At 52.9% G+C, this 20,659-nt stretch overlaps 1 protein-coding gene across 2 annotated transcripts in view; it reads right to left on the bottom strand.

Moving 5' to 3' along the window:
* The window catches only part of LOC146788634 (putative cation-transporting ATPase 13A4), a 330,096-nt gene that overhangs the window by 12,357 nt on the left and 297,080 nt on the right, over window positions 1-20,659 (bottom strand). For both annotated transcript variants that reach the window (XM_085635820.1, XM_085635821.1), the window contains exons 26-27: window positions 14,624-14,798; window positions 5,360-5,568 (exon numbers count right to left, since the gene is read on the bottom strand). In XM_085635820.1, the coding sequence (XP_085491946.1) occupies window positions 5,360-5,568; window positions 14,624-14,798 (384 nt within the window). The remainder of the gene's footprint in view (window positions 1-5,359; window positions 5,569-14,623; window positions 14,799-20,659) is intronic.

Below are 20,659 nucleotides of genomic sequence, written 5' to 3'. Positions count from 1 at the left end.
TGGATGCACTTAACAATCCACTGGACAATGCCTGCTTTTGAAATGGGATTGCCTTTATGAGGTGGGGAAAAAGCAATAAAAAGTTGTTTAGTCTTTCTAAAGGACTTAGTTCGTTCAATGTAATAGAGTAGTGATCTTTTAACGTCTAGTGTGTGGAGAGCTCTTTCTGCCACTGAGTCTGGTTGAGGGAAAAAAAACTGGCAGCTCAACAGACTGGTTAAGATGGAAGGCAGACACAACTTTAGGTAAAAATGTTGGATTAGTTCTGAGACCACTTTGTCGTGATGAATTTGCAAAAATGGTTCTTGTATGGTTAGTGCCTGGAGTTCACTCACTCTTTTAAGAGATGTAATGGCGATAAGGAAGGCTAGTTTCCAAGTGAGGAATTGTAGTTCACATTTGTGCAGAGGTTCAAATGGTGGGCCCATGAGCCTTGTAAGGACGATATCAAGATTCCACACTGGAGAGGTCAGAACTCTAGGGGGAATTATTCTTTTGAGTCCTTCCATTAAAGCTTTAATAGCGGGTACTCGAAACAATGACAAGTTTTGTCTGTTTTGTAGATAAGCTGCTATTGCAGCTAGGTGTAGTCTTCTAGATGTGTATGCTAGGTTACAGCAATGAAGGTGTAATAGGTAGCAAATAATGTTTCCACTTTTATGCATAGCATGCTCTGGTAGTAGGACGTCCAGCCTCTTTAATGCCGTTCACGCAGTCTGGTGGGAGATTTAAGGTAGCCAAACTCTAAGGGCCATATTATCAACAGTCAGCGATAATTATCGCTAAGCGCGCTTAGCGCGATTTAAATTATTGCTGGCTATCGCTGGATTACATCGCCAAGTTAGCGCGTTATCATCAACGCTTATCTCCAAGGCGATAAAAAATCCATTGATAGCGGTGAAATGCGAAAATATCGCTGGAAATCCAGCGATAAAACCTCAGCGATAGGGCAATCCTTGATAATAAGCCAGGGTGGACTTATCCTTACAATCTTCCTCCCATTGACAAGATGGCTAAGTCAGGTTTGAATCAGGCGTTCAAATACCAGTGATAATCGCAGTTAGCGCCACTTTTATTATCGCTACGCAGGTCCGGGGCCGGATTGATAATAGAGGGAAGTTGTGTTAGAGACAGTTTTCATGTTATTTTAGTGAGGAACGCCTACTTTGCATATCATTAGCGATAAATACCGCTGACATGCAAAGCGGCAGGATAAACGGCTGCTATTCCATGGAAACAAGCACTAAAGCATGTTAGCGAGTCCTTGGTGATAATGCGATAGGAAAATCGTCGCTTTTCCGGCAATATGTGCCGGAAAAGCGGCAAAACTTTCCTTGATAATATGCCCCTAAGACTTCAGGTGCCAGATCGCAAGGTTGAGTTGATTGGGATCTGGAGGCCTTATCTCTCCATGGTTCTGAGTGTGGCGATTGGGAGAGAGGTGCACTTTTTGATGAGGAACTACTGGCATTTCCAATAGTGTTGTGAACCAGGGTTGTCGAGCCCATGTTGGAGCAACCAGGATTAGTGTGAGGGAATGCTGTTTTAGTTTCCGAACCACTAATGGAATGAGTGAGAGAGGCGGAAAAGCGTAAGCAATTTTTCCCTGACCAGTTCATCCATATCTCATTGCCTTTGGACAGCGGGTGTGGATACCTGGACGCGAAGGTTTGGCATTTTGCGTTTTGGTGAGTGGCGAAAGATCCATTTCTGGGTGGTCCCACATTTGAAAGAATGGAAGAAGAACTTGAGGATTAAGTTCCCATTCGTGGATCTGTTGTTGTTGACGACTGAGCAGATCCGCGATCTGATTGTGTACTCCTGGGAGGTGTTCTGCCAGGAGATATATGTTTTGTGGAATTGCCCTTTCCCATATGCGTTGAGCCAAGTGTGAAAGTTGTAGAGAATGTGTTCCTCACTGCTTTTGTATGTAGTACATTGCTGTCATGTTGTCCGTACGAACTAAGACAGATTTGCCAACTAGATAGAGTTGAAAGGAGTTCAATGCCAGAAATATTGCCAGTAATTCCAGGTGGTTTATATGGAATTGTTTTACTTTGTTGTCTATATGCCTTGGATGGTAAAGTTTTGGAGATGCGCTCCCCAGCCGGTGAGCGATGAGTCTGCTGTTAGCACTATCTGTAGAAACAGTTCGAGGAAAGGCCGCCCCTTGGAAAGGTTTTGTGTGTTCCAGCAGTGCAGAGAGCGATATGTGCGGCTGTCCACCAACACCAGATCTGTTAGCTGACCTTGAGCCTGGTTCCACTGACGTGCTAAGCATTCCTGTAGAGGATGCATGTAAAGTCTAGCATAAGGGACGATTAAAATGCAGGAGGCCATCATCCCGATTAATTGCATGAACACTCGAGCTGGCAATGAGTGTTGAGGCTGAAATTGTGATGTTAGAACCTGTATGCTGTGAATTCTGAAAAAACTCAAAAAACAACAAAGTCCGTGTGATTTAAACACAACCTCTTTGGGTCAAAGGAGCACGAGTCTGCTGACTCAAAACAACACTTTATGTTGTTTAGGGGAAAGAAACCTACATTGATTTTTTAGGTTTTATATAAAGCCCTCACTCGCCAACCTGGTTGGTGACATGCTTCATCATCGGGCTCCACTGGGTATGGCCGAATGCCAACCCAGTGTGCTACAACGCCAGGTTACTGCGGAGCGGGGTTCGTGTGAGGTGACAGTGAATTTAAAAACTTCCAATTGAGTCAAAAAAGCAGTTTTATTTGTTTTGCTAATTGGAAATATTAAAAAAGGAAGAAAGAGTGAGGGTCAAAAATTAGAAGACCGGATTCACTCTGTGGCGGTCAACATGTTTCTGCCTTAATGTATGGTATACAGGCTTTCGTCAGGACCAGAGTGGGGGTGCAGAGTCCCGGTGGTATGAGCGCGCTAAGGCTCACCCTGCCGAGGACTGCGAGTGTGAAAAATTATATTAAAAATTACCCGCCAACAATTATAGTGGTGGAGAGAAACGAGTTTATCCTTGTGACCGACAGACACACAACAGAAGACAAAAAATGAAAGCATTATAAGTATTAATGTCCATACTGTAATCAGTCGCTGCCAAGTCAGCCAAGCAGCAAACAAGGTGCTCATTCGGTGATGTGCCATTAGGTTGTACCGCCACAGAGTGAATCCGGTCTTCTAATTTTTGACCCTCACTCTTCCTTTTTTAATATTTCCAATTAGCAAAACAAATAAAACTGCTTTTTTGACTCAATTGGAAGTTTTTAAACGATCACGGATGGTTTTCTTCGACCGGAACGAAGTACAGGCCTCGTGCTCGGGGGAGAGGCAGAGGTTACACACTTCGTGTAAGTCTGTGTGTGGGAATTTAGCACCACACCTGGGGCATTTTTTAAACGGAGTCTGTTCAATCGAAGACCGTCTTGGTCGGGGTGGCTAGGCCCAATGCCCTGAGTTGAAGTTCTTGGTCGAAGATTTTTGAAGTTGGATGATGCGCGTCGAAAGGGGAATGCGATCGAGAACAATTCCGTTGAGCGGTGAAGGAGTGCGCGTAGAAGGGGGTTCAAAGAGGATACCAACCCGGAGTGCAGAAAATCACATCCGAACGCGATGGTGGAAAAAAAACAATCTGGGTATGGAGTCGATGCCCATGCACACTATCATCGTAAGGAGGAGTCACCTATCTTGTGACTACAAACACTTCTTAGAACAAAAACAAACACCTGATGGCGATCTATGCACAGTGTATGATCTACAGCTCATATGCCTCGAACATAGCTTTTAGGGCATTTTCACTGTAAGGCCATGTTTAATATTAAACTTTCACATGCCATCCTTTTAAATACAATACCATACACCCTTACTTATGGACATTAGGGCCTAGTTAAGGGTAGCTTAGTATTATTTAAAAGGAAGGTTTAGGCCTGTCAAAAGGGGTTAACTGCACAGTCAGGCTACACAGGGTATGGCTGCAGTCATATTTACACTGTGGAGTGTAGTGGAAGGCACAATGGGTCCTTCAGTCCACTTGTGACATTACACTTACAGACCCTGTGTACACTTTTGTACAATATACAAGGGATTGATAGGCAAGTTAAAAATGCCAGTCAGGGGTATGCCAATTTCATGATGTTAAAAGGGGAAGCAAAGGCACTTTATGAGTAGTTAGAGGGGTTAAAGTGCACAGAGATCTACAGCCAGCAAAAACAGTCAAGGCAAGAATCAGGGGGTACACCGTGCACAAGAGGGTCATTTCTGATACTAGGAAATGAAAACCCGGCTATGATGAGGAAGTTACAAATTGTGTTTTGAGTCAGAAATGAATCCCACAGCTACTCCTCACATCACACATTTATTTTATTTTCATTGCACATATTTACAGTTTTAGGCACAGAGGAATAAGTGATTTACCATGTATGAGACAATTGTTGAGTAAGTATAAGGGGCAGCTAAGGGGCTAATTTAGGTTTTGGTGCTAATAGAAACAAGGTGATAATCCAGCAGTGAAGAGTCCTGACCGAGGAGTTAGCACTTCAATTTCCTCCACCGCATGAATACTATGGGAGCAAATAAAGGAGTCTGCTTTGTAATCAGAGTTTCCTCCAGAAACTATATGATTTCACTTCTCCCTCCCCAAAACCAAGTCACTGATCTCATCCCAAGCTTGAATTTAACCTTCATATGTTTAAAGAACTTATACCTCAAGCACCTGATCAATACCGAGCTGTCGACAAGTGCAAACTGTGAACATGTTAAAATGTAAAAATGTATAGTGGGCTCGTGAAGGAGAGCCTACAGAGTTCAGAACTAGTGAACTCCACAAGGAAAGACTTAATTTAGGCTCGACCTGGTGTGGGTCTGGAGTATCAAGTGGAGAGTATGATTATGGTTTTTCGTTAATATTAAAGCCAAAGTATTGAGGACAAAAGTACTTATGGGTACGTATGTATAGGTTGTCAATACCTAACTCCACACATATGCATCTTGACAATATATATCCTAAAGGTTCGCAGATGTGGAGCTAAAACCTTTAAATCTATAATTTCCTAGACGAAATGACCTTTTGATATTTCAATCTTTGATATGTTGTCGATGCTATTAGGATATTGCGGTATTCCCTACTCAGTATTCCAAACGACATCCACTTGACCTTCTTGAGGATGCGCCTGTGTTAATATTGTGTAGGAGGTGAAGCAGAGCAAGTAACCTCATAATTCATAATGACGTTTTACCCTCGATCGAACGTGCCATAGTGCAGTAACTACAAGGCACAACCTCGGTGTATGTCAGATCTTCGCTAGAGATTTACACTTCCAGCGTGTAACGCTTCATGGAAGGTGGAACTCGCTCTTGGCATATGGCGTTGGGTGGTACTCACAGTTTCTGTACACGGGTTGTCTGAAAGGTCGTCCTTTGGAGAACACAAATGCAATGATCACCAAGTTGCCGGTGCTGAGTAACCAGAGAGTGGTGTTCTCAAAGCTTCTGTGCGCTATGAACACGCTGTGGACCGTTTCATTGGATGTGACGTTCTTCACCAGCGACACATTCATAGAATGTAGATTCCCCATTCGTGTTAGGCACGCACTGGAAGAAAGGAAACATTTTCAATTTTTCCATTGATAAAAATATGTGCTCATTCATCTGCCTGTCACAGCTCTGGCGGGATTAAACGTGTCGTTTCTTAAATTGGCTCCTTACAAAGCGCTTTAAACAACATCCCAGGGTGCATGGTACTTTATACTAAGTCTGGTATTCTCCTCACCGCACCTTTTTTGGCTGAGACTGGAGACTGTGGAGCGCTCTGCCTTAAGTAGGAATAGAGTCATTCTGTTTTTTACATTTCAGACATTCCTCACAGGTTCATGGTGATTACGGATCTCCGCCATCAGTGTTTGTTTATTGCTGGACATAGATCTCACGAGGTCAGCCATCTCAATACAGGCATTATTTATTTACATTCATAAAAAACACAAATTTAAATCATAGTACTAATAATTTCCTGTGTATGCTCAATATTTATAAAACTAGGAACAGCTGAAGCAAACATGCTCAGAGGATTAAATGCCGCAGAGGGAGTCTAGCGACACAACATGCGTACACACTTTGTGGAGGGTGAATAATGGAGCCCTTTAGCTGCCCATTGAGATGCCGCTCACAGGGAGGCTTTACTCACTCTACACACTCCATGCCCCAAAACTCATTCTTCCCCAGGGAGTGAACCTTGTCCAGGGGGTGTCTAAAATGCCTTTTTCTCATTCACAGTGTTTTTAATTCTCAATACCTTTAGACAGAAAGGAAGCATAAGCTGCTCCAAAGACGAAGGGGTCTTTTAGAATTTGGCAGGCCTCCCACCACTCTGCTCCCTTTCTGCATCCACTGTGACAGTCATGCACAGGACACAAAGCAATGGTCTATCTGCTCAGAAGGAAAGTCCCTGCATATCAGTGTCAATGGTTTGTGTTCCTTGCAGGAATTAATAATGCTGACCTGCTGCCATTGAGGGCTATAGGGGGCAGTGGATTGGCATATGAGAAAGAGCTTCTACCACACCAGCAGGAGCACTTTGGGGCAGTGGCAGGGATCTGTAAGACTGGCAGGCTGTCTTCGGTCAGGAGGATGGAAGTGACAGCATCTGCCCACCCGGCGGGCTGGGAGCCACCCGCTATACTCTAAATCATTCCCTACGTTTCTGAAACTTACCAACGGTAAACACCAGCCATGCATGTATATTCAAGAGGTCTAGTACCCTTCCCTTTCTTTAATGCTGTTAGACGGACCGGGAGGGTCGGCCGAGGACAAGGGGAGAGGTCTCCGGGGAGAGCCGTCTCCAGCGATCGTACAGATGGGTAACTTCCCCCCCACAGATATACACCACACAAGGATAGGATTTAACGTTCTTTATAAGCGATTTCTTAAGGTACGATGGAATGGTGCAAGGAGGTCTGGACTCAGGGATCCCCTCGATTTTAGTCTCTTGGTTTGGGAAAAGGGGGTAGCGGGACAGTCTGGTTACCAATCTGGTAGCTGAGATGGTATGGTGGATAGCTCACAATCCTCGAGCTCGATGTTCTAGCTTTGGACGGGCCGCGGCAGTGCCAGCAGGTCCCGGTGAAGGTGGTCGTTACACGGTCCGCGGCAGCGCCAGCAGGTCCCGATGAAGGTGGTCGTTACACGGTCCGCGGCAGCGCCAGCAGGTCCCGATGAAGGTGGTCGTTACAACGGTCCGCGGCAGCGCCAGCAGGTCCCGACGAGGATGGAGGGTGCAGAAGGCCGCGGCAGCGCCAGCAGGCCGGACGATAGTTCACAAGGCAGGGCTACGGCAGCGCCGGTAGTCCGTCAAGGCTGAGTTCTTCTCGGTGTCTCTCGACTCCAGGATACAACTGCCTCCCTGCTCTGGAGCTGCCCTAGTTATAGGTCTGGCGCCCTTTGATGTCCGGACCCTCGCACTTGGAGGTCGGAAGGTCCGGGATGAGGGAGTCCAGACACCCAGCAGGGGGGTGGAGCCAGCGCCCGGGGGAGCTGGAGGGCGATCGGCACCTGGCGGGGGAGAGCCATCGACACTTCTTTCTCCCATTGACCTGCCAAGTGGTCCGTTCACCTCCTGGGTGGATGGTGGTGCCGGGATGTCGGGGCCTGGCCAGGCCCAGGGTTAGGGTCGAGCTGAGGCCACGCGGCCTCGTGGTGCAGTGTCCAAGATGGCGGCTGGTCCGGCCGGGGGAGCCGGTAGTGGTTCGGCCCCATGATACATGGATGTCCGGGGGCAGGAGTTCCGTCGGGAGACGGGGCGCGGGTTGTTCTTGTGGGTAACACCTGGAGGGCCGGGGCTTGGGCCCTGTCATGCGGGGAGGGAGCAAGCCCTTCATGTGGCCTGTCCAACATGCGTCCCCCCCAGCTGAAGGCGGGGAGAGTCACCCATCCTCTTGGGGACTCTCCTCGTCGAGGCGGAAAAAGCGTGACAGGCCATCTGCGTTGGCGTGGTCTTGGCCCGGTCGATGTTCCACAGTGAAGTCCATCCCCTGCAGGGAGATGGACCAGCGCAATAGTTTGGGGTTTTCCCCCCGCATCTGCATTAGCCACTGCAGGGGTCGATGATCTGTTTGCACCCGGAAGTGGGTACCGAAGAGATAGGGCCGGAGCTTTTTGAGGGCCCACACCACTGCGAAGGCCTCCCTCTCGATTGTGCTCCAGCGCTGTTCTCGGGCCAGGAGGCGTCTGCTGATGAAGGCCACCGGCTGGTCAAGACCCTCGGGGTTCAGCTGGGAGAGAACCGCCCCGATGCCGTGGTCGGAGGCGTCCGTTTGCACAATGAATTCCCGACTGTAATCGGGGGCCTGGAGCACAGGGGCAGTGCACAGGGCGGCTTTCAGCTTCTCGAAGGCCGCTTGACAGTCGGGGGTCCAGTTAATCTTCTTCAGGTGGTTTTTGGACGTGAGACCCGTGAGGGGCCCCACAATGCTGCCATAGTCCCTCACGAACCGCCGGTAGTAGCCGGTGAGCCCCAAGAAGGCTCGGACCTCGGTCTACGTGACTGGGGGCTGCCAGGACTGGATGGCAGCGATTTTGAGTTGCAGAGGGGCCACCAGACCGCTTCCCACCTGGTGTCCGAGGTAGGTCACGGATCCCTGACCAATTTGGCACTTGCCGGCCTTGATTGTGAGGCCGGCCCGCTGGAGGGCCTGCAGGACCTCTCGGAGGTGGTGGAGGTGGTCGGACCAGTGGCGGCTGTACACAGCGATATCGTCCAGGTAGGCGGCGCTGAACTCCTCGAGCCCCGCCAAGACCTGGTTCACTAGTCGCTGAAAAGTAGCTGGGGCATTCTTCATGCCGAAGGGCATGACCTTGAAGTGGTAGTGGCCATCGGGGGTAGAAAAGGCGGACCGTTCTTGGGCCCGGGGTGTGAGACCGATCTGCCAGTAGCCCGCTGTCAGATCGAAGATGCTGAGGTAGCGGGCAGCCCCCATGCGGTCGATCAATTCATCCGCTCGGGGGATGGGATGAGCGTCGGTCCTGGTGACAGCATTCAAGCCCCGACAGTCGACGCAGAATCGGAGTTCAGGAGTGGTGCCGGGGGCAGCAGCTTTGGGGACCAGCACGACCGGGCTGGCCCAGGGGCTGTCCGAGGGCTCGATGACCCCGAGCGTGAGCATCTTGGATACTTCCTCTTGGATGCAGGCCCGCACCCGATCTGGTACGCGGTAGGCCCGGTGTCTGATAGGGGGACTGTCCCCCGTGTCCACGTCGTGCAAGCACCAGGGGGTGACCCCTGGGGTGAGGGAAAACAAAGTAGCAAACTGCAGCAGGAGGTCCCGGCAGCCTTGGCGCTGCTCTGGGGTGAGGGCCTCGGAGAGCCGGACCCCGTCCACGGAACCATCTTTCTCCTGAGTCTTCAGGAGATCAGGGAGAGGCTCGGAGTCTTCTTCCGCCCCACTGTCTGTAGCCATCAGGAGGCTGAGTTCCGAGCGCACAAAGTGGGGTTTGAGTCTGTTGGTGTGGAGGACCCGGAGGGGGTTCCGGGGAGACTCCATATCGATGAGATAGGTGACTGGGCTCTTGCGTTCGACCACTTTGAAGGGCCCGGTCCACTTGTCCTGCAAGGCACATGGTTCGGTGGGGGACATCAACCACACTTGCTGACCCGGTTCGAATTCGACGGAGGAGGCATTTTGATCGTACCATTTTTTCATGTCCTCCTGACTGGCCTCAAGATTCGCTTTTGCCATTTCCCTGAATCGCCGGGTCTGATTGCGTAGTGTCAGGAGGTACTTGAAGACGTCTGGAGGGGTCTTTAGGGGGGCCATCTCCCAACCTTCTTTGACTAGGCTGAGGGGCCCTCGCACAGGGTGCCCGTACAAGAGTTCGAAAGGGCTAAAACCGAGGGACTTCTGGGGAACTTCTCGATAGGCGAAGAGGAGGCACGGAAGTAGTACATCCCACTGGCGACGGAGGGGCTCTTCCAATCCCCCAATCATTCCCTTGAGCGTGCGGTTGAATCGCTCAAGTAGTCCGTTTCTTCGAGGATGATAGGGGGTCGTGAATCGGTAGGTGACCCCGCACTGTTGCCAGAGGGACTTCATATATTTCGAAATAAAGTTTGTGCCTCGGTCGCTGACGACTTCTCGGGGGAAGCCCACCCGGGAGAAGATCCCCATTAAGGCCCGGCCGACCACCGGAGCTGTTACAGTTCGCAGGGGCACAGCCTCGGGGTAGCGGGTGGCGTGGTCCACCAGTACCAGGATGAACCGATGTCCTTGTGCTGTGCGGGGGTCCAGGGGCCCCACAATGTCTATTCCCACCCTCTCGAACGGGGTGGTGACAACGGGGAAGGGTTGCAGAGGTGCTTTGTGTTTGCGGCCGCTCTTCCCGCTGGCCTGGCACGTGGGGCAGGACCGGCAGTGGTTGAGGACGTCGTTTCGCATCTTCGGCCAGAAAAAGTGGGTCACCAGGCGACTGTAGGTTTTGTCCTGGCCCAGGTGTCCAGCCAGAGGGACATCGTGGGCCAAATTTAACAGGAAGTCTCTGAAACGGAGGGGCACCACCAGCACTCGACTGGCCCCTAACTCCGCGATTCTCTGCTCACTGTATAACAGGTCATTATCCCAATAGACCCAATGGGATCCGGTGGTGTCCCCTGCGCTCTGGGCGATGGCTTGCTGGCGGAGTCCCTCGAGGGAGGGACAGGTCTTCTGCTCTTGACGGAACTGTTCCTGGGTGGGCCCCCCTTCTTGACGCCACTGAGCCAGGTCGGGAAGGTCCTGGGGCTGGGCGACCCCTTCGGGGGTTTGCTCTGGGGGGTCGGTATAGTCGGTGTCCTCTACTGGAGCGATCGGGGGAGGAGGTGCAGGCCATTCTGGTTCTTCTGGTCGGGGGATGGCACGGGCGGCCATGGACCGGGTGGTTACGCACGCCCAGTCCGGGAGGCCCAGCATCCCCAGGTGCTCTCTTCTTTCGACGGCGGCCCACGGGGAACTCTCAAGATCATTCCCCAGGAGACAGTCCACGGGGGCATCATCCCGGACCGTCACCTTCAACATGCCGGAGACCCCTCCCCATTCGAAGGGGACGCAGGCCATCCGACATAGACTCTCCGAATTGTCGGCTGAGCGGACGGGGCAGAGAATGTTCGGCAGGATCTGCTCTGGCTTTACCAGGTGACAGCGGACGGCCGTCACACTGGCCCCTGTGTCACGTAGGGCTTCGGCCCGGCGCCCATTCATGTTCACCCACTGGCTATACTTTCTGGTGTTGGCGGGTAGGGGGGCCCGCGGGACCATGTCTTTTCCCCCTAGGCACGCTAGAACCATGGCGGCCAGTTCCCACTCGTGTTGTGCCTGCTCGTATTCTTCTTGTTCTTCGGTGATTTGTCCTCCCCCCAGGGCGGCGGCAGCTACCTGGCGGGGTTTTGGAGTTTGGTTCTGTGGACAGTTCGGGTCATTGGCGTAGTGGCCGACTCGCTGGCATCGGTGACACGTGACGTTGGCTCGGAACCCCGGGCGCATCGGGGGGTTCCCCCGGCTGGCCGGGGGCGGGGTGCTGGCAGCGGGAGCGGCCGGGACGGTGTCTCTCCCTCGCCCCTGGCCTCCTCCTCGGGGACAGTGCTGACCTTGGTTGTTCCGGTTCTGCTCGTGTGGCCCTCTCCGGCCCACTCGGGTGCTTTTCCACCGGTCAGCTTCGGCGGCGAGTTGCCGTGGGTCAGTCAATTTGCTGTCGAGGAGGTGCTGCCTGAGCTCGACGAAGCAGTTGTTAGAGAGGTGCTCCCACACCATGAGATTAAAAAGTTGCTCGTAGGTCGTTACGTGGCTTCCCTTGATCCAACCCTCGAAGGCTCGGCTGAAATAGTTGACATATTCCACCCAAGTTGTACCCGGGATCCGGGTGCAGTCCCGAAACCTCTGGCGGTACATTTCGGGTGTGAGCCCATATCGGGTGAGGAGGGCAGCCTTCATGTGGTCATAGGATGACATCTGATGGTCTGGGAGCTGTAGCAGGGCACCGCGGCCTTCGTTGACGAACCTCCCCCATAGGCCGGCTCCCCAGTCACTTTGATCGATCCGGTGGGAGGTCATGGCGATCTCGTAGGCCTTGAACCACTGTTGTATGTCGTCCTCTCGGACATACTCTCGGACAACATCCTTGGGGATGTGGACTTTCTTTTCTGTCGCTCCCGGGGTGCGCGGTCGCTCGGGCACCTCCGGTTCTTTGTTCTGCTTCCGTAGTTCTATTTCTGCCAGTTTGCGCTCGTGTTCGTATGCTAGTCTTTTTTCTTCGAGCTCTCTCTGCCTCTGTTTTTCTTCCCGTTCTTCTCGGAGCCGCAGATGTTCTAGGTTCAGTTTTTGCTCGGCTAATTTTAGTTCACCGTCCATTTTGAGCCGTGCCATTTCTAACTCATGTAGTCTGTTTTTTTCTCTTTCTTGGATCTCTTCCTGCGAGAGGCCCGTTCCTCGCTCCTCGGGAGCCGTGGCGTTCCTCTCTGATGCTGCACCGTTTCGGTCTGGGAATCTGGCGACCCCGGTTTCTGCCCACGACTCAATGGCGTGCTTAAAATCGTCTTTGGTACTCAGGCCGGTGGTAGCAATGCCTAGTTCCATGCAGAATTGTTTCAATTCACGATGGCTGTACTCTTCCAATTTATCCATCTGGAATTTCTCGGTGGATCCGCTCTCTTTGGTTGACATTGTGGTTTTGTCGTGGGGTGGGCTACTCTCTGTACGATTACGCGTTGATTCGGATCGCGCCGCTGGCCACCAATGTTAGACGGACCGGGAGGGTCGGCCGAGGACAAGGGGAGAGGTCTCCGGGGAGAGCCGTCTCCAGCGATCGTACAGATGGGTAACTTCCCCCCCACAGATATACACCACACAAGGATAGGATTTAACGTTCTTTATAAGCGATTTCTTAAGGTACGATGGAATGGTACAAGGAGGTCTGGACTCAGGGGTCCCCTCGATTTTAGTCTCTTGGTTTGGGAAAAGGGGGTAGCGGGACAGTCTGGTTACCAATCTGGTAGCTGAGATGGTGTGATGGATAGCTCACAATCCTCGAGCTCGATGTTCTAGCTTTGGACGGGCTGCGGCAGCGCCAGCAGGTCCCGGTGAAGGTGGTCGTTACACGGTCCGCGGCAGCGCCAGCAGGTCCCGATGAAGGTGGTCGTTACACGGTCCGCGGCAGCGCCAGCAGGTCCCGATGAAGGTGGTCGTTACAACGGTCCGCGGCAGCGCCAGCAGGTCCCGACGAGGATGGAGGGTGCAGAAGGCCGCGGCAGCGCCAGCAGGCAGGACGATAGTTCACAAGGCAGGGCTACGGCAGCGCCGGTAGTCCGTCAAGGCTGAGTTCTTCTCGGTGTCTCTCGACTCCAGGATACAACTGCCTCCCTGCTCTGGAGCTGCCCTAGTTATAGGTCTGGCGCCCTTTGATGTCCGGACCCTCGCACTTGGAGGTCGGAAGGTCCGGGATGAGGGAGTCCAGACACCCAGCGGGGGGGTGGAGCCAGCGCCCGGGGGAGCTGGAGGGCGATCGGCACCTGGCGGGGGAGAGCCATCGACACTTCTTTCTCCCATTGACCTGCCAAGTGGTCCGTTCACCTCCTGGGTGGATGGTGGTGCCGGGATGTCGGGGCCTGGCCAGGCCCAGGGTTAGGGTCGAGCTGAGGCCACGCGGCCTCGTGGTGCAGTGTCCAAGATGGCGGCTGGTCCGGCCGGGGGAGCCGGTAGTGGTTCGGCCCCATGATACATGGATGTCCGGGGGCAGGAGTTCCGTCGGGAGACGGGGCGCGGGTTGTTCTTGTGGGTAACACCTGGAGGGCCGGGGCTTGGGCCCTGTCATGCGGGGAGGGAGCAAGCCCTTCATGTGGCCTGTCCAACAAATGCCTATCGTCTTGTACCCTCCTACTTTACCCTTCTTTTAAAATCTATCTTTTACTACTCCCCCCTACCCTGTCCACGTCCCCCTTCTCCTACACCTCGTACTTTCTTACCTTACTCTTGATGACATATACTTTTCCCACAAAAATATACTATTTGTATGGAAAGGAATTTCGTCATTTTTCCAACATTAGGTTTTGCCAGCCTGATTCTGTCAGGCTGACTTTCTTTGTGTTGAAAAATTGACAAAATGACGTTAAGCTGAGCAAAACAAGCATAGACAAATCCAAAAGGTCTGGCTTTAATGTGCTAACTCATGCAGGCACACATGCCATCTCTGGTCGCTACACTCAAGGATCGATGAGGCAGGCAAGAGTTACTCTCACCCAACCCCAAAACATCCAAGCAGCCTGGGACTGGTCCATAATCCTCTCCTTGTAAATGATAGTGAGAGGTCCTGAGGGGCCCCGTGCCCCCCATTTGACGATCTGAGGTGAGGAACCAAGAGACCATTGTCCCATCATTCACATTGGAATATTTTGGGATTCACAGAGAACTTGGACGGGCCACTGCAGTGTCTGGCTTCAATTCTTCATAAGACTTTACCTAATTTACACACGTGAGACCTTTCCTACAGAATCTAAAGAGAACACAAGATTCACCCCAACCCAACAATACAGAGCCTCTTTTGGCTTTCTGTGCGAATGTCAGTCTTTAGCAGTGGTTCCATCATCATGAGTCGTTTGCTGCATGTTTAAATCCCCTGCAGATTGCCTGTTTACCTGTCCAAGTCGGTCTCACTGTACCACGCCTGCCGCTGCACCATGAACAAGCCGTAGATCATCATGGCGAGACTGAAGCACATGTTGAACACCACCGAGACGAGGATGGGAGGAGAGCACAGATGTGTCGGCGGTCTATACTTGGCCAGTCTAGTGGCCGGCGCATTCAAGCTCACTGAAAAGAGAAACATGCTTTAATTAAATAATGATTATGGTAGAAAAACCACATGTAAATCAGCTCCAACACAGGCTGGAACAAGTTTTACTACATGTTCATCCTACATAGTATATTTATGTAATTCTAACCTCATCTTGGCAATATAACGATCAGAAAAATATTAGGTGTTAGTGTTACTTGTGTAATAGTACTCAAGGATTGTATTGTATTGTAATTGCATTTATATATAGCGCTTACTACCCCTGACGAGGCGTCAAAGCACTTTTTCGGCAAGTAGCACGCTACTCTGGAACCCAAGAAGGATTAGTGTTGAATTAGCATAGTAAAATATGAAAGTAATTTGAGTGGTGGATAGGTTAGTCAGTTATTTGGATTGAGAAGGATAGAGGAGGGAAAAAATATTTGCATTTATATCGCGCTTGTTACCCCTGATGGGGTGTTGAAGCACTTTCTTGGTGAGTAGCACGTCACTCCGGAACCCATAAGGATTAGTAGTGAAATATGAAAGTAATTTGAATGGTGGATGGTAAGTTAGCCAAGCAAGAATTTTAACTAGTGCCCTTTGAGGTCCAGAAGCAGTCAGATCCCCTCACCTCTGACCCCACTACTGTACACAACGTGCCAGAGTTAGCAAACTTTCATGCAGCGCAACGCAGCAAGATACCGTGAGAGAGGGCAGGAGTGTGCCATATCTATCAAGATACGGCACAATCCTGTCCTCTGCCTCTGCTGGCGGGCAATGATCAGCCTAGCGCCAATGCAGGCACCCTGGCACCATGGAGAAAGGGGGCCTGTGCTACAGGCAGGATTGTTTTTGTGTAGGAAGGGATGCCTTCTTGTTTAAAAAAAACCTAAGAGGCATGTTCCTTTCTAAGTGCACTGCAGAATGCAGCACACTTCGAAAGAGGAAACAACGATGAGAAATAGAGATATGTCTGCTTGTTGCACCTCTGGCAAGAACGCAAACAATTCTGACGCATTCCAAGGTCTACCAGTGTTGGTCAATCTGGGAATTTCTCAGTACATGAGTCAATCAATGAATCAATCAATCATAGGCATTTGTATAGCGCACTGCTCACCCGGAGGGTCTCAAGGCGCTGGGGGTGGGGGGGGGGAACGCTACTGCTCGAACAGCCAGGTCTTGAGTTGCTTCCTGAAGGCGAGATGGTCTTGCGTTGTCCGGAGGTGGATGGGGAGGGAGTTCCATGTCTTGGCTGGCAGGTAGGAGAAGGATCTTCCTCCGGCGGTGGCTCTGCGGATGCGGGGGACGGTGGCGAGAGCGAGGCTGGCGGAGCGGAGCTGGCGGGTGAGCTTGTGGAAGGTCAGGCGGCTGTTGAGGAACTTGGGGCCCAGGTCGTGGAGGGCCTTGTGTGCGTGGGTGAGGAGTCGGAACGTGATTCTCTTGCTGACGGGGAGCCAGTGCAGGTCTCTCAGGTGTCCGGAGATGTGGCTGTGTCGGGGGATGTCCAGGATGAGTCGTGCTGAGGCGTTCTGGATCCGTTGGAGTTTCTTCTGGAGTTTGGCGGCGGTGCCGGCGTAGAGGGCGTTCCCGTAGTCCAGCCGACTGGTGACGAGGGCCTGGGTGACCGTCTTCCTGGTCTCGGTGGGGATCCACCGGAAGATCTTTCGAAGCATGCGCAGGGTGTTGAAGCATGAAGATGAGACTGCGTTGACTTGTCTGGTCATCGAGAGGGAGGAGTCCAGGATGAAGCCTAGGTTGCATGCGTGGTCCGTTGGCTTGGGGGTGGCTCCCAGGGCGGGGGGCCACCAGGAGTCGTCCCAGGCGGAGGGTGATGATCCCAGGATGAGGACCTCCGTCTTGTCTGAGTTCAGTTTCAGGCGGCTGTTCTTCATCCATCCGGCGACGTCTTTCATCCCTTCGTGTAGGCTGGCTCTGGCGGCGTCCGGGTCGCTGGTGAGGGAGAGGATCAGCTGGGTGTTGTCGGCATAGGTGATGATCTTGAGGTTGTGTTGACGTGCGATGGTTGCGAGGAGGCTCATGTAGACGTTGAAGAGGGTGGGGCTGAGCGATGACCCTTGTGGAACGCCGCAGATGACTTCGGTGGCCGCTGACCGGAACGGGGGGAGGCGGACTCTCTGGGTTCTTCCGGTGAGGAATGAGGTGATCCACTCCAGGGCCTTCTCCTGGATGCCGGTGTTGTTCAGGCGCTGTACCAGGGTGCGGTGGCAGACAGTGTTGAACGCTGCGGAGAGGTCCAGGAGGATGAGGGCCGCAGTTTCCCCGTTGTCCATTAGGGATCTGATGTTGTCTGTGGCTGCGATGAGGGCGGTCTCCGTGCTGTGGTTGGCTCGGAAGCCGGATTGCGAGTGGTCGAGGGATCCGTTGGTCTCGAGGAAGGCGGCTAGCTGTCTGTTGACGGTCTTCTCGATGACTTTGGCAGGAAACGGGAGGAGCGAGATGGGGCGGTAGTTCTTGAGGTCGGAGGGGTCTGCAGTTGGATTCTTCAGCAGGGCACTGATCTCGGCGTGTTTCCAGCACTCCGGGAAGGTGGCGGTGTTGGAGGAGGCGTTGATGATGTCGCGGAGGTGGGGTGCGATGATGTGGTCGGCCGTGTTAAAGATGTGGTGTGGGCAGGGGTCCGTAGGGGATCCGGAGTGAATGGTGTTCATTGTGCGTGTTGTGTCTTCGGTGCTGACTGGGGTCCAGGTGTGGAGGGTGGCGGTGGGGGGCATCGGTTCGGTGGTGGGGTTCGTGGTTGGTGGGCCGAAGCTGTTGTGAATGTTGGCGATCTTGTCGTGGAAGAAGGCTGCGAGGGAGTCGCAGAGGTCTTGCGAGGGAGTGATGTCATTGTTACCGGCGTCGGGGTTGGAGAGCTCTTTGATGATGCTGAAGCGTTCCTTGCTGTTGTGGGTGTTGTTGTCCAGTCGTTCCTTGAAGGCTGTCTTCTTTGTGGCGCGGATCAGTTGGTGGTGTTTGCGGGTGGCGTGTTTGAGTGCCGTCATGTTGTCTGCGGTCTGGTTGGTGCGCCAGGTGTTCTCCAGGGAGCGGCAGTTCTTCTTGGAGGTGATGAGTTCGTCGGTGAACCAGGAGGCTTTCTTGCTGCCGCGTCTGCTGGGGGGGTTCTTCTTCAGTGGTGCGAGGGCGTCTGCGCAGTTGGTGATCCACTGTGTGAGGTTGTTGGCGGCTTCGTTGGGGTCCGTTGAGCTGGTGGGGTGGTTCTGGCTGAGGAAGGTGGTGAGCTGGTCGCCGGTGATCTTGTTCCAGCTCCTGCGGGGGGCTTGTTGAGGGTGGTGGTGGGTCGTCGTTTTACTGAAGCTGAAGTTGACGCAGCTGTGGTCAGTCCACTGGAGATTGGTGGAGTGGCTGATGGTGACGTATTTGCTGGATGAGAAGACTGGGTCAAGCGTGTGGCCGGCGTAGTGGGTGGGGGTGGTTACCAGTTGCTTGAGTCCGAGGTTGGCCAGGTTGTCCAGCAGAGCAGTGGTGTTGCGGTCCTTGTTGTCCTCCAGGTGGAAGTTGAGGTCCCCCAGGAGGATGTAGTCGGTGGAATTGATGGCGTGCGGGCGGACGAAGTCTGTGATGTCTTCGCTGAACTGTGTGCGTGGTCCCGGTGGTCTGTAGACGAGGGTGCCTCTGAGCGTGGTCTTGGGGTCGGTGTGTATCTGGAAGTGGAGGTGTTCGGCGGATGTGAAGGTGTCATCGGAGTTGGTCGTGATGCGGATGGTGTTCTTGTGGATGATGGCGATGCCTCCTCCTGTCTGGTTGACGCGGTCTTTCCTGGTGATTTTGTAGCCTTCCAGGACGGCGATGGCGACGTCGGGCGCTGAGGAGGCGTTCATCCAGGTTTCCGTCAGGAAGGCGATGTCTGGTGCTGTCGAGTCGAGGAGGTTCCAGAGTTCGACGGCACGCCTGTGAACGGAGCGGGTGTTGAGCAGGATGCACATCAGGTGTTTGTTGCTGGGGCTCGGTTTAGCAGGTGCGGTGTTGGGTCGGAGGCCGGTGAAGCGGCAGGTCAGGCAGGTGAAGGGTCCGTGGGTGCATCTCGGGGTGGCTCGGTAGCAGGCGGTGTTTCGGCCGGCGTTGAGTGCGTGGAGGGTTTTGGCGTCGTAGATGTGCAGGGTGTGCTGGCGAGGGCGAGGACCAGGGGGTCTGGCGCTGGGCGCGGTCCAGGCGCGGACGGGCAAAGACGGGCTTACCTTTGGCGCACCTTCGGCGCTCACGCGGCGTGCGTCCGCTGCGCGGTCGCTCTGGGGGCGTCATAAGTAAGGAGCCGGGAGGGAGGAGCAGCTGGGTGGCGGGAGCGGGGCGGCGAATGGAATCACAGGGGGGCGGGGACGCAGGGAGGCAGCGGCGGGAAATTCCAAGAAGCAGCGGGCAGCGGGAAATTCCCAGGAGCAGCGGGAAATTCCCAGGAGCAGCGGGCAGCGAGCGAAGGAATCTGCAGGCAGGAGGCGGCAAAGGCAGGCAGGACCGGCAGCAGTGAGTGGGGTGACCAAGCCCTGTGGAGGGCTGAGTGGATGTGTGGGAGCACCCACGTTCCACCCTTGTAACCCCCACCACGTAGAGTAACTCAGGGCAGTTACTCCATATTTGCCAAGCCACGCAAGGCCACGCAAGGTGGCCTCCGTGGCTTGATAAATCTCATCTAGGCTCTGCTTCACCCTAGTGTTACCTTGCGTGGCTCAAGGGCGACACACACCTTTGATAAATCTGGCCCAATCTTGGTCACTTATACGGCATACCGTGGTCCATTGTTATCTGGCTAGACCTAAGCTGAGCAAGTTCCACCAGAGATATAATTAATTCACAAACACCTGGAGCACCCCACAGCCCTCATCAAGAGGATCCCAACAAACAATTTGGTGTCACAGAGGAGCATTCTGGAACATAAGGTGCACAGAGAGGAATATTGTGTGCAAACTGAGGGCCTCATTTGTGGGGGAATTGGTGCCTGCCTCATGGCACTGTTTGTCTAATGTATAAATGAGCACAACAACAGTAGTTAGTAATTTAAGATACTCTAACAATGACTGATACCTGCCGCCAGAGCCATTCTTATAACTTTGGAGCCTGAAATATTCTGAGCGGGCGCACTCGTAGGGTGGTGTTGGCTGCTAGTTGTGTTGGTGCTGCCACTGGCAGCGCTGGCAGAGGCACTGAGTGGTGCAAGCTGCAGTGCCCTCCTGACGAGGGCCCTGGCACTTACATTTTTACAAATGAAGCACTGTGGACACGTGATGTTGAGGGCGCACTGGAGCCTAATGTTCACATGGTCTGGCCTGGTTGTGGGGGGGGCAGTGGGGCCTTGGAGCATGGAGAGAAACACCCTGGGTCCAGAATAAATGTTGATTAGATATTATAATGAGGCTGTGTCGATTCTATAATTCAGGATTCTCCAAAAGGGTCCTGGACTGCCGGATCCACGCCAGATTTTAAAGATAACTACATTTATCTCAATAGGGATATGCTAAAAATCTGGCATGGATCTGGCCCTCCAGGACCGACTTTGCAGAGCCCTGCTATAATTGTGTGCAGAAGACATGCGGGTGCCAGTGGCTTGCACAGAGTGCATGGGTGGTAGGAATGAGTGCACAGGAATGATAGGTAAAAGGATGGTGCCAGGCAGATGTGCAATATTAGTGTCAGTGAAGGGCCCGCAGGCTGAAGGATACATCGGCGTGCAGAATATTTATGCAAAGCATATAACAAACGTTTAAGGCTCCATCGTTGAAGTGTTGCGTGTAGAGTCTGGGTAGCAGGAACGCCTTTAAGTTACTATTGACAGATGAGTTACCCTAGGTATGTTTTTAATGCACAGTCGTGTGTAACTGTGCACGCTCTTCTGTTATTTATGCATGCTGGCTATAAGGTAAACCCATTGTTTAAACTATTTGAT

The sequence above is a fragment of the Triturus cristatus genome, chromosome 11, assembly GCF_964204655.1.
Source record: "Triturus cristatus chromosome 11, aTriCri1.1, whole genome shotgun sequence".
NCBI lineage: Eukaryota > Metazoa > Chordata > Amphibia > Caudata > Salamandridae > Triturus > Triturus cristatus.
Note: the sequence above shows the minus strand (reverse complement) of the source record. Positions and strands in the feature narration are given on the sequence as shown.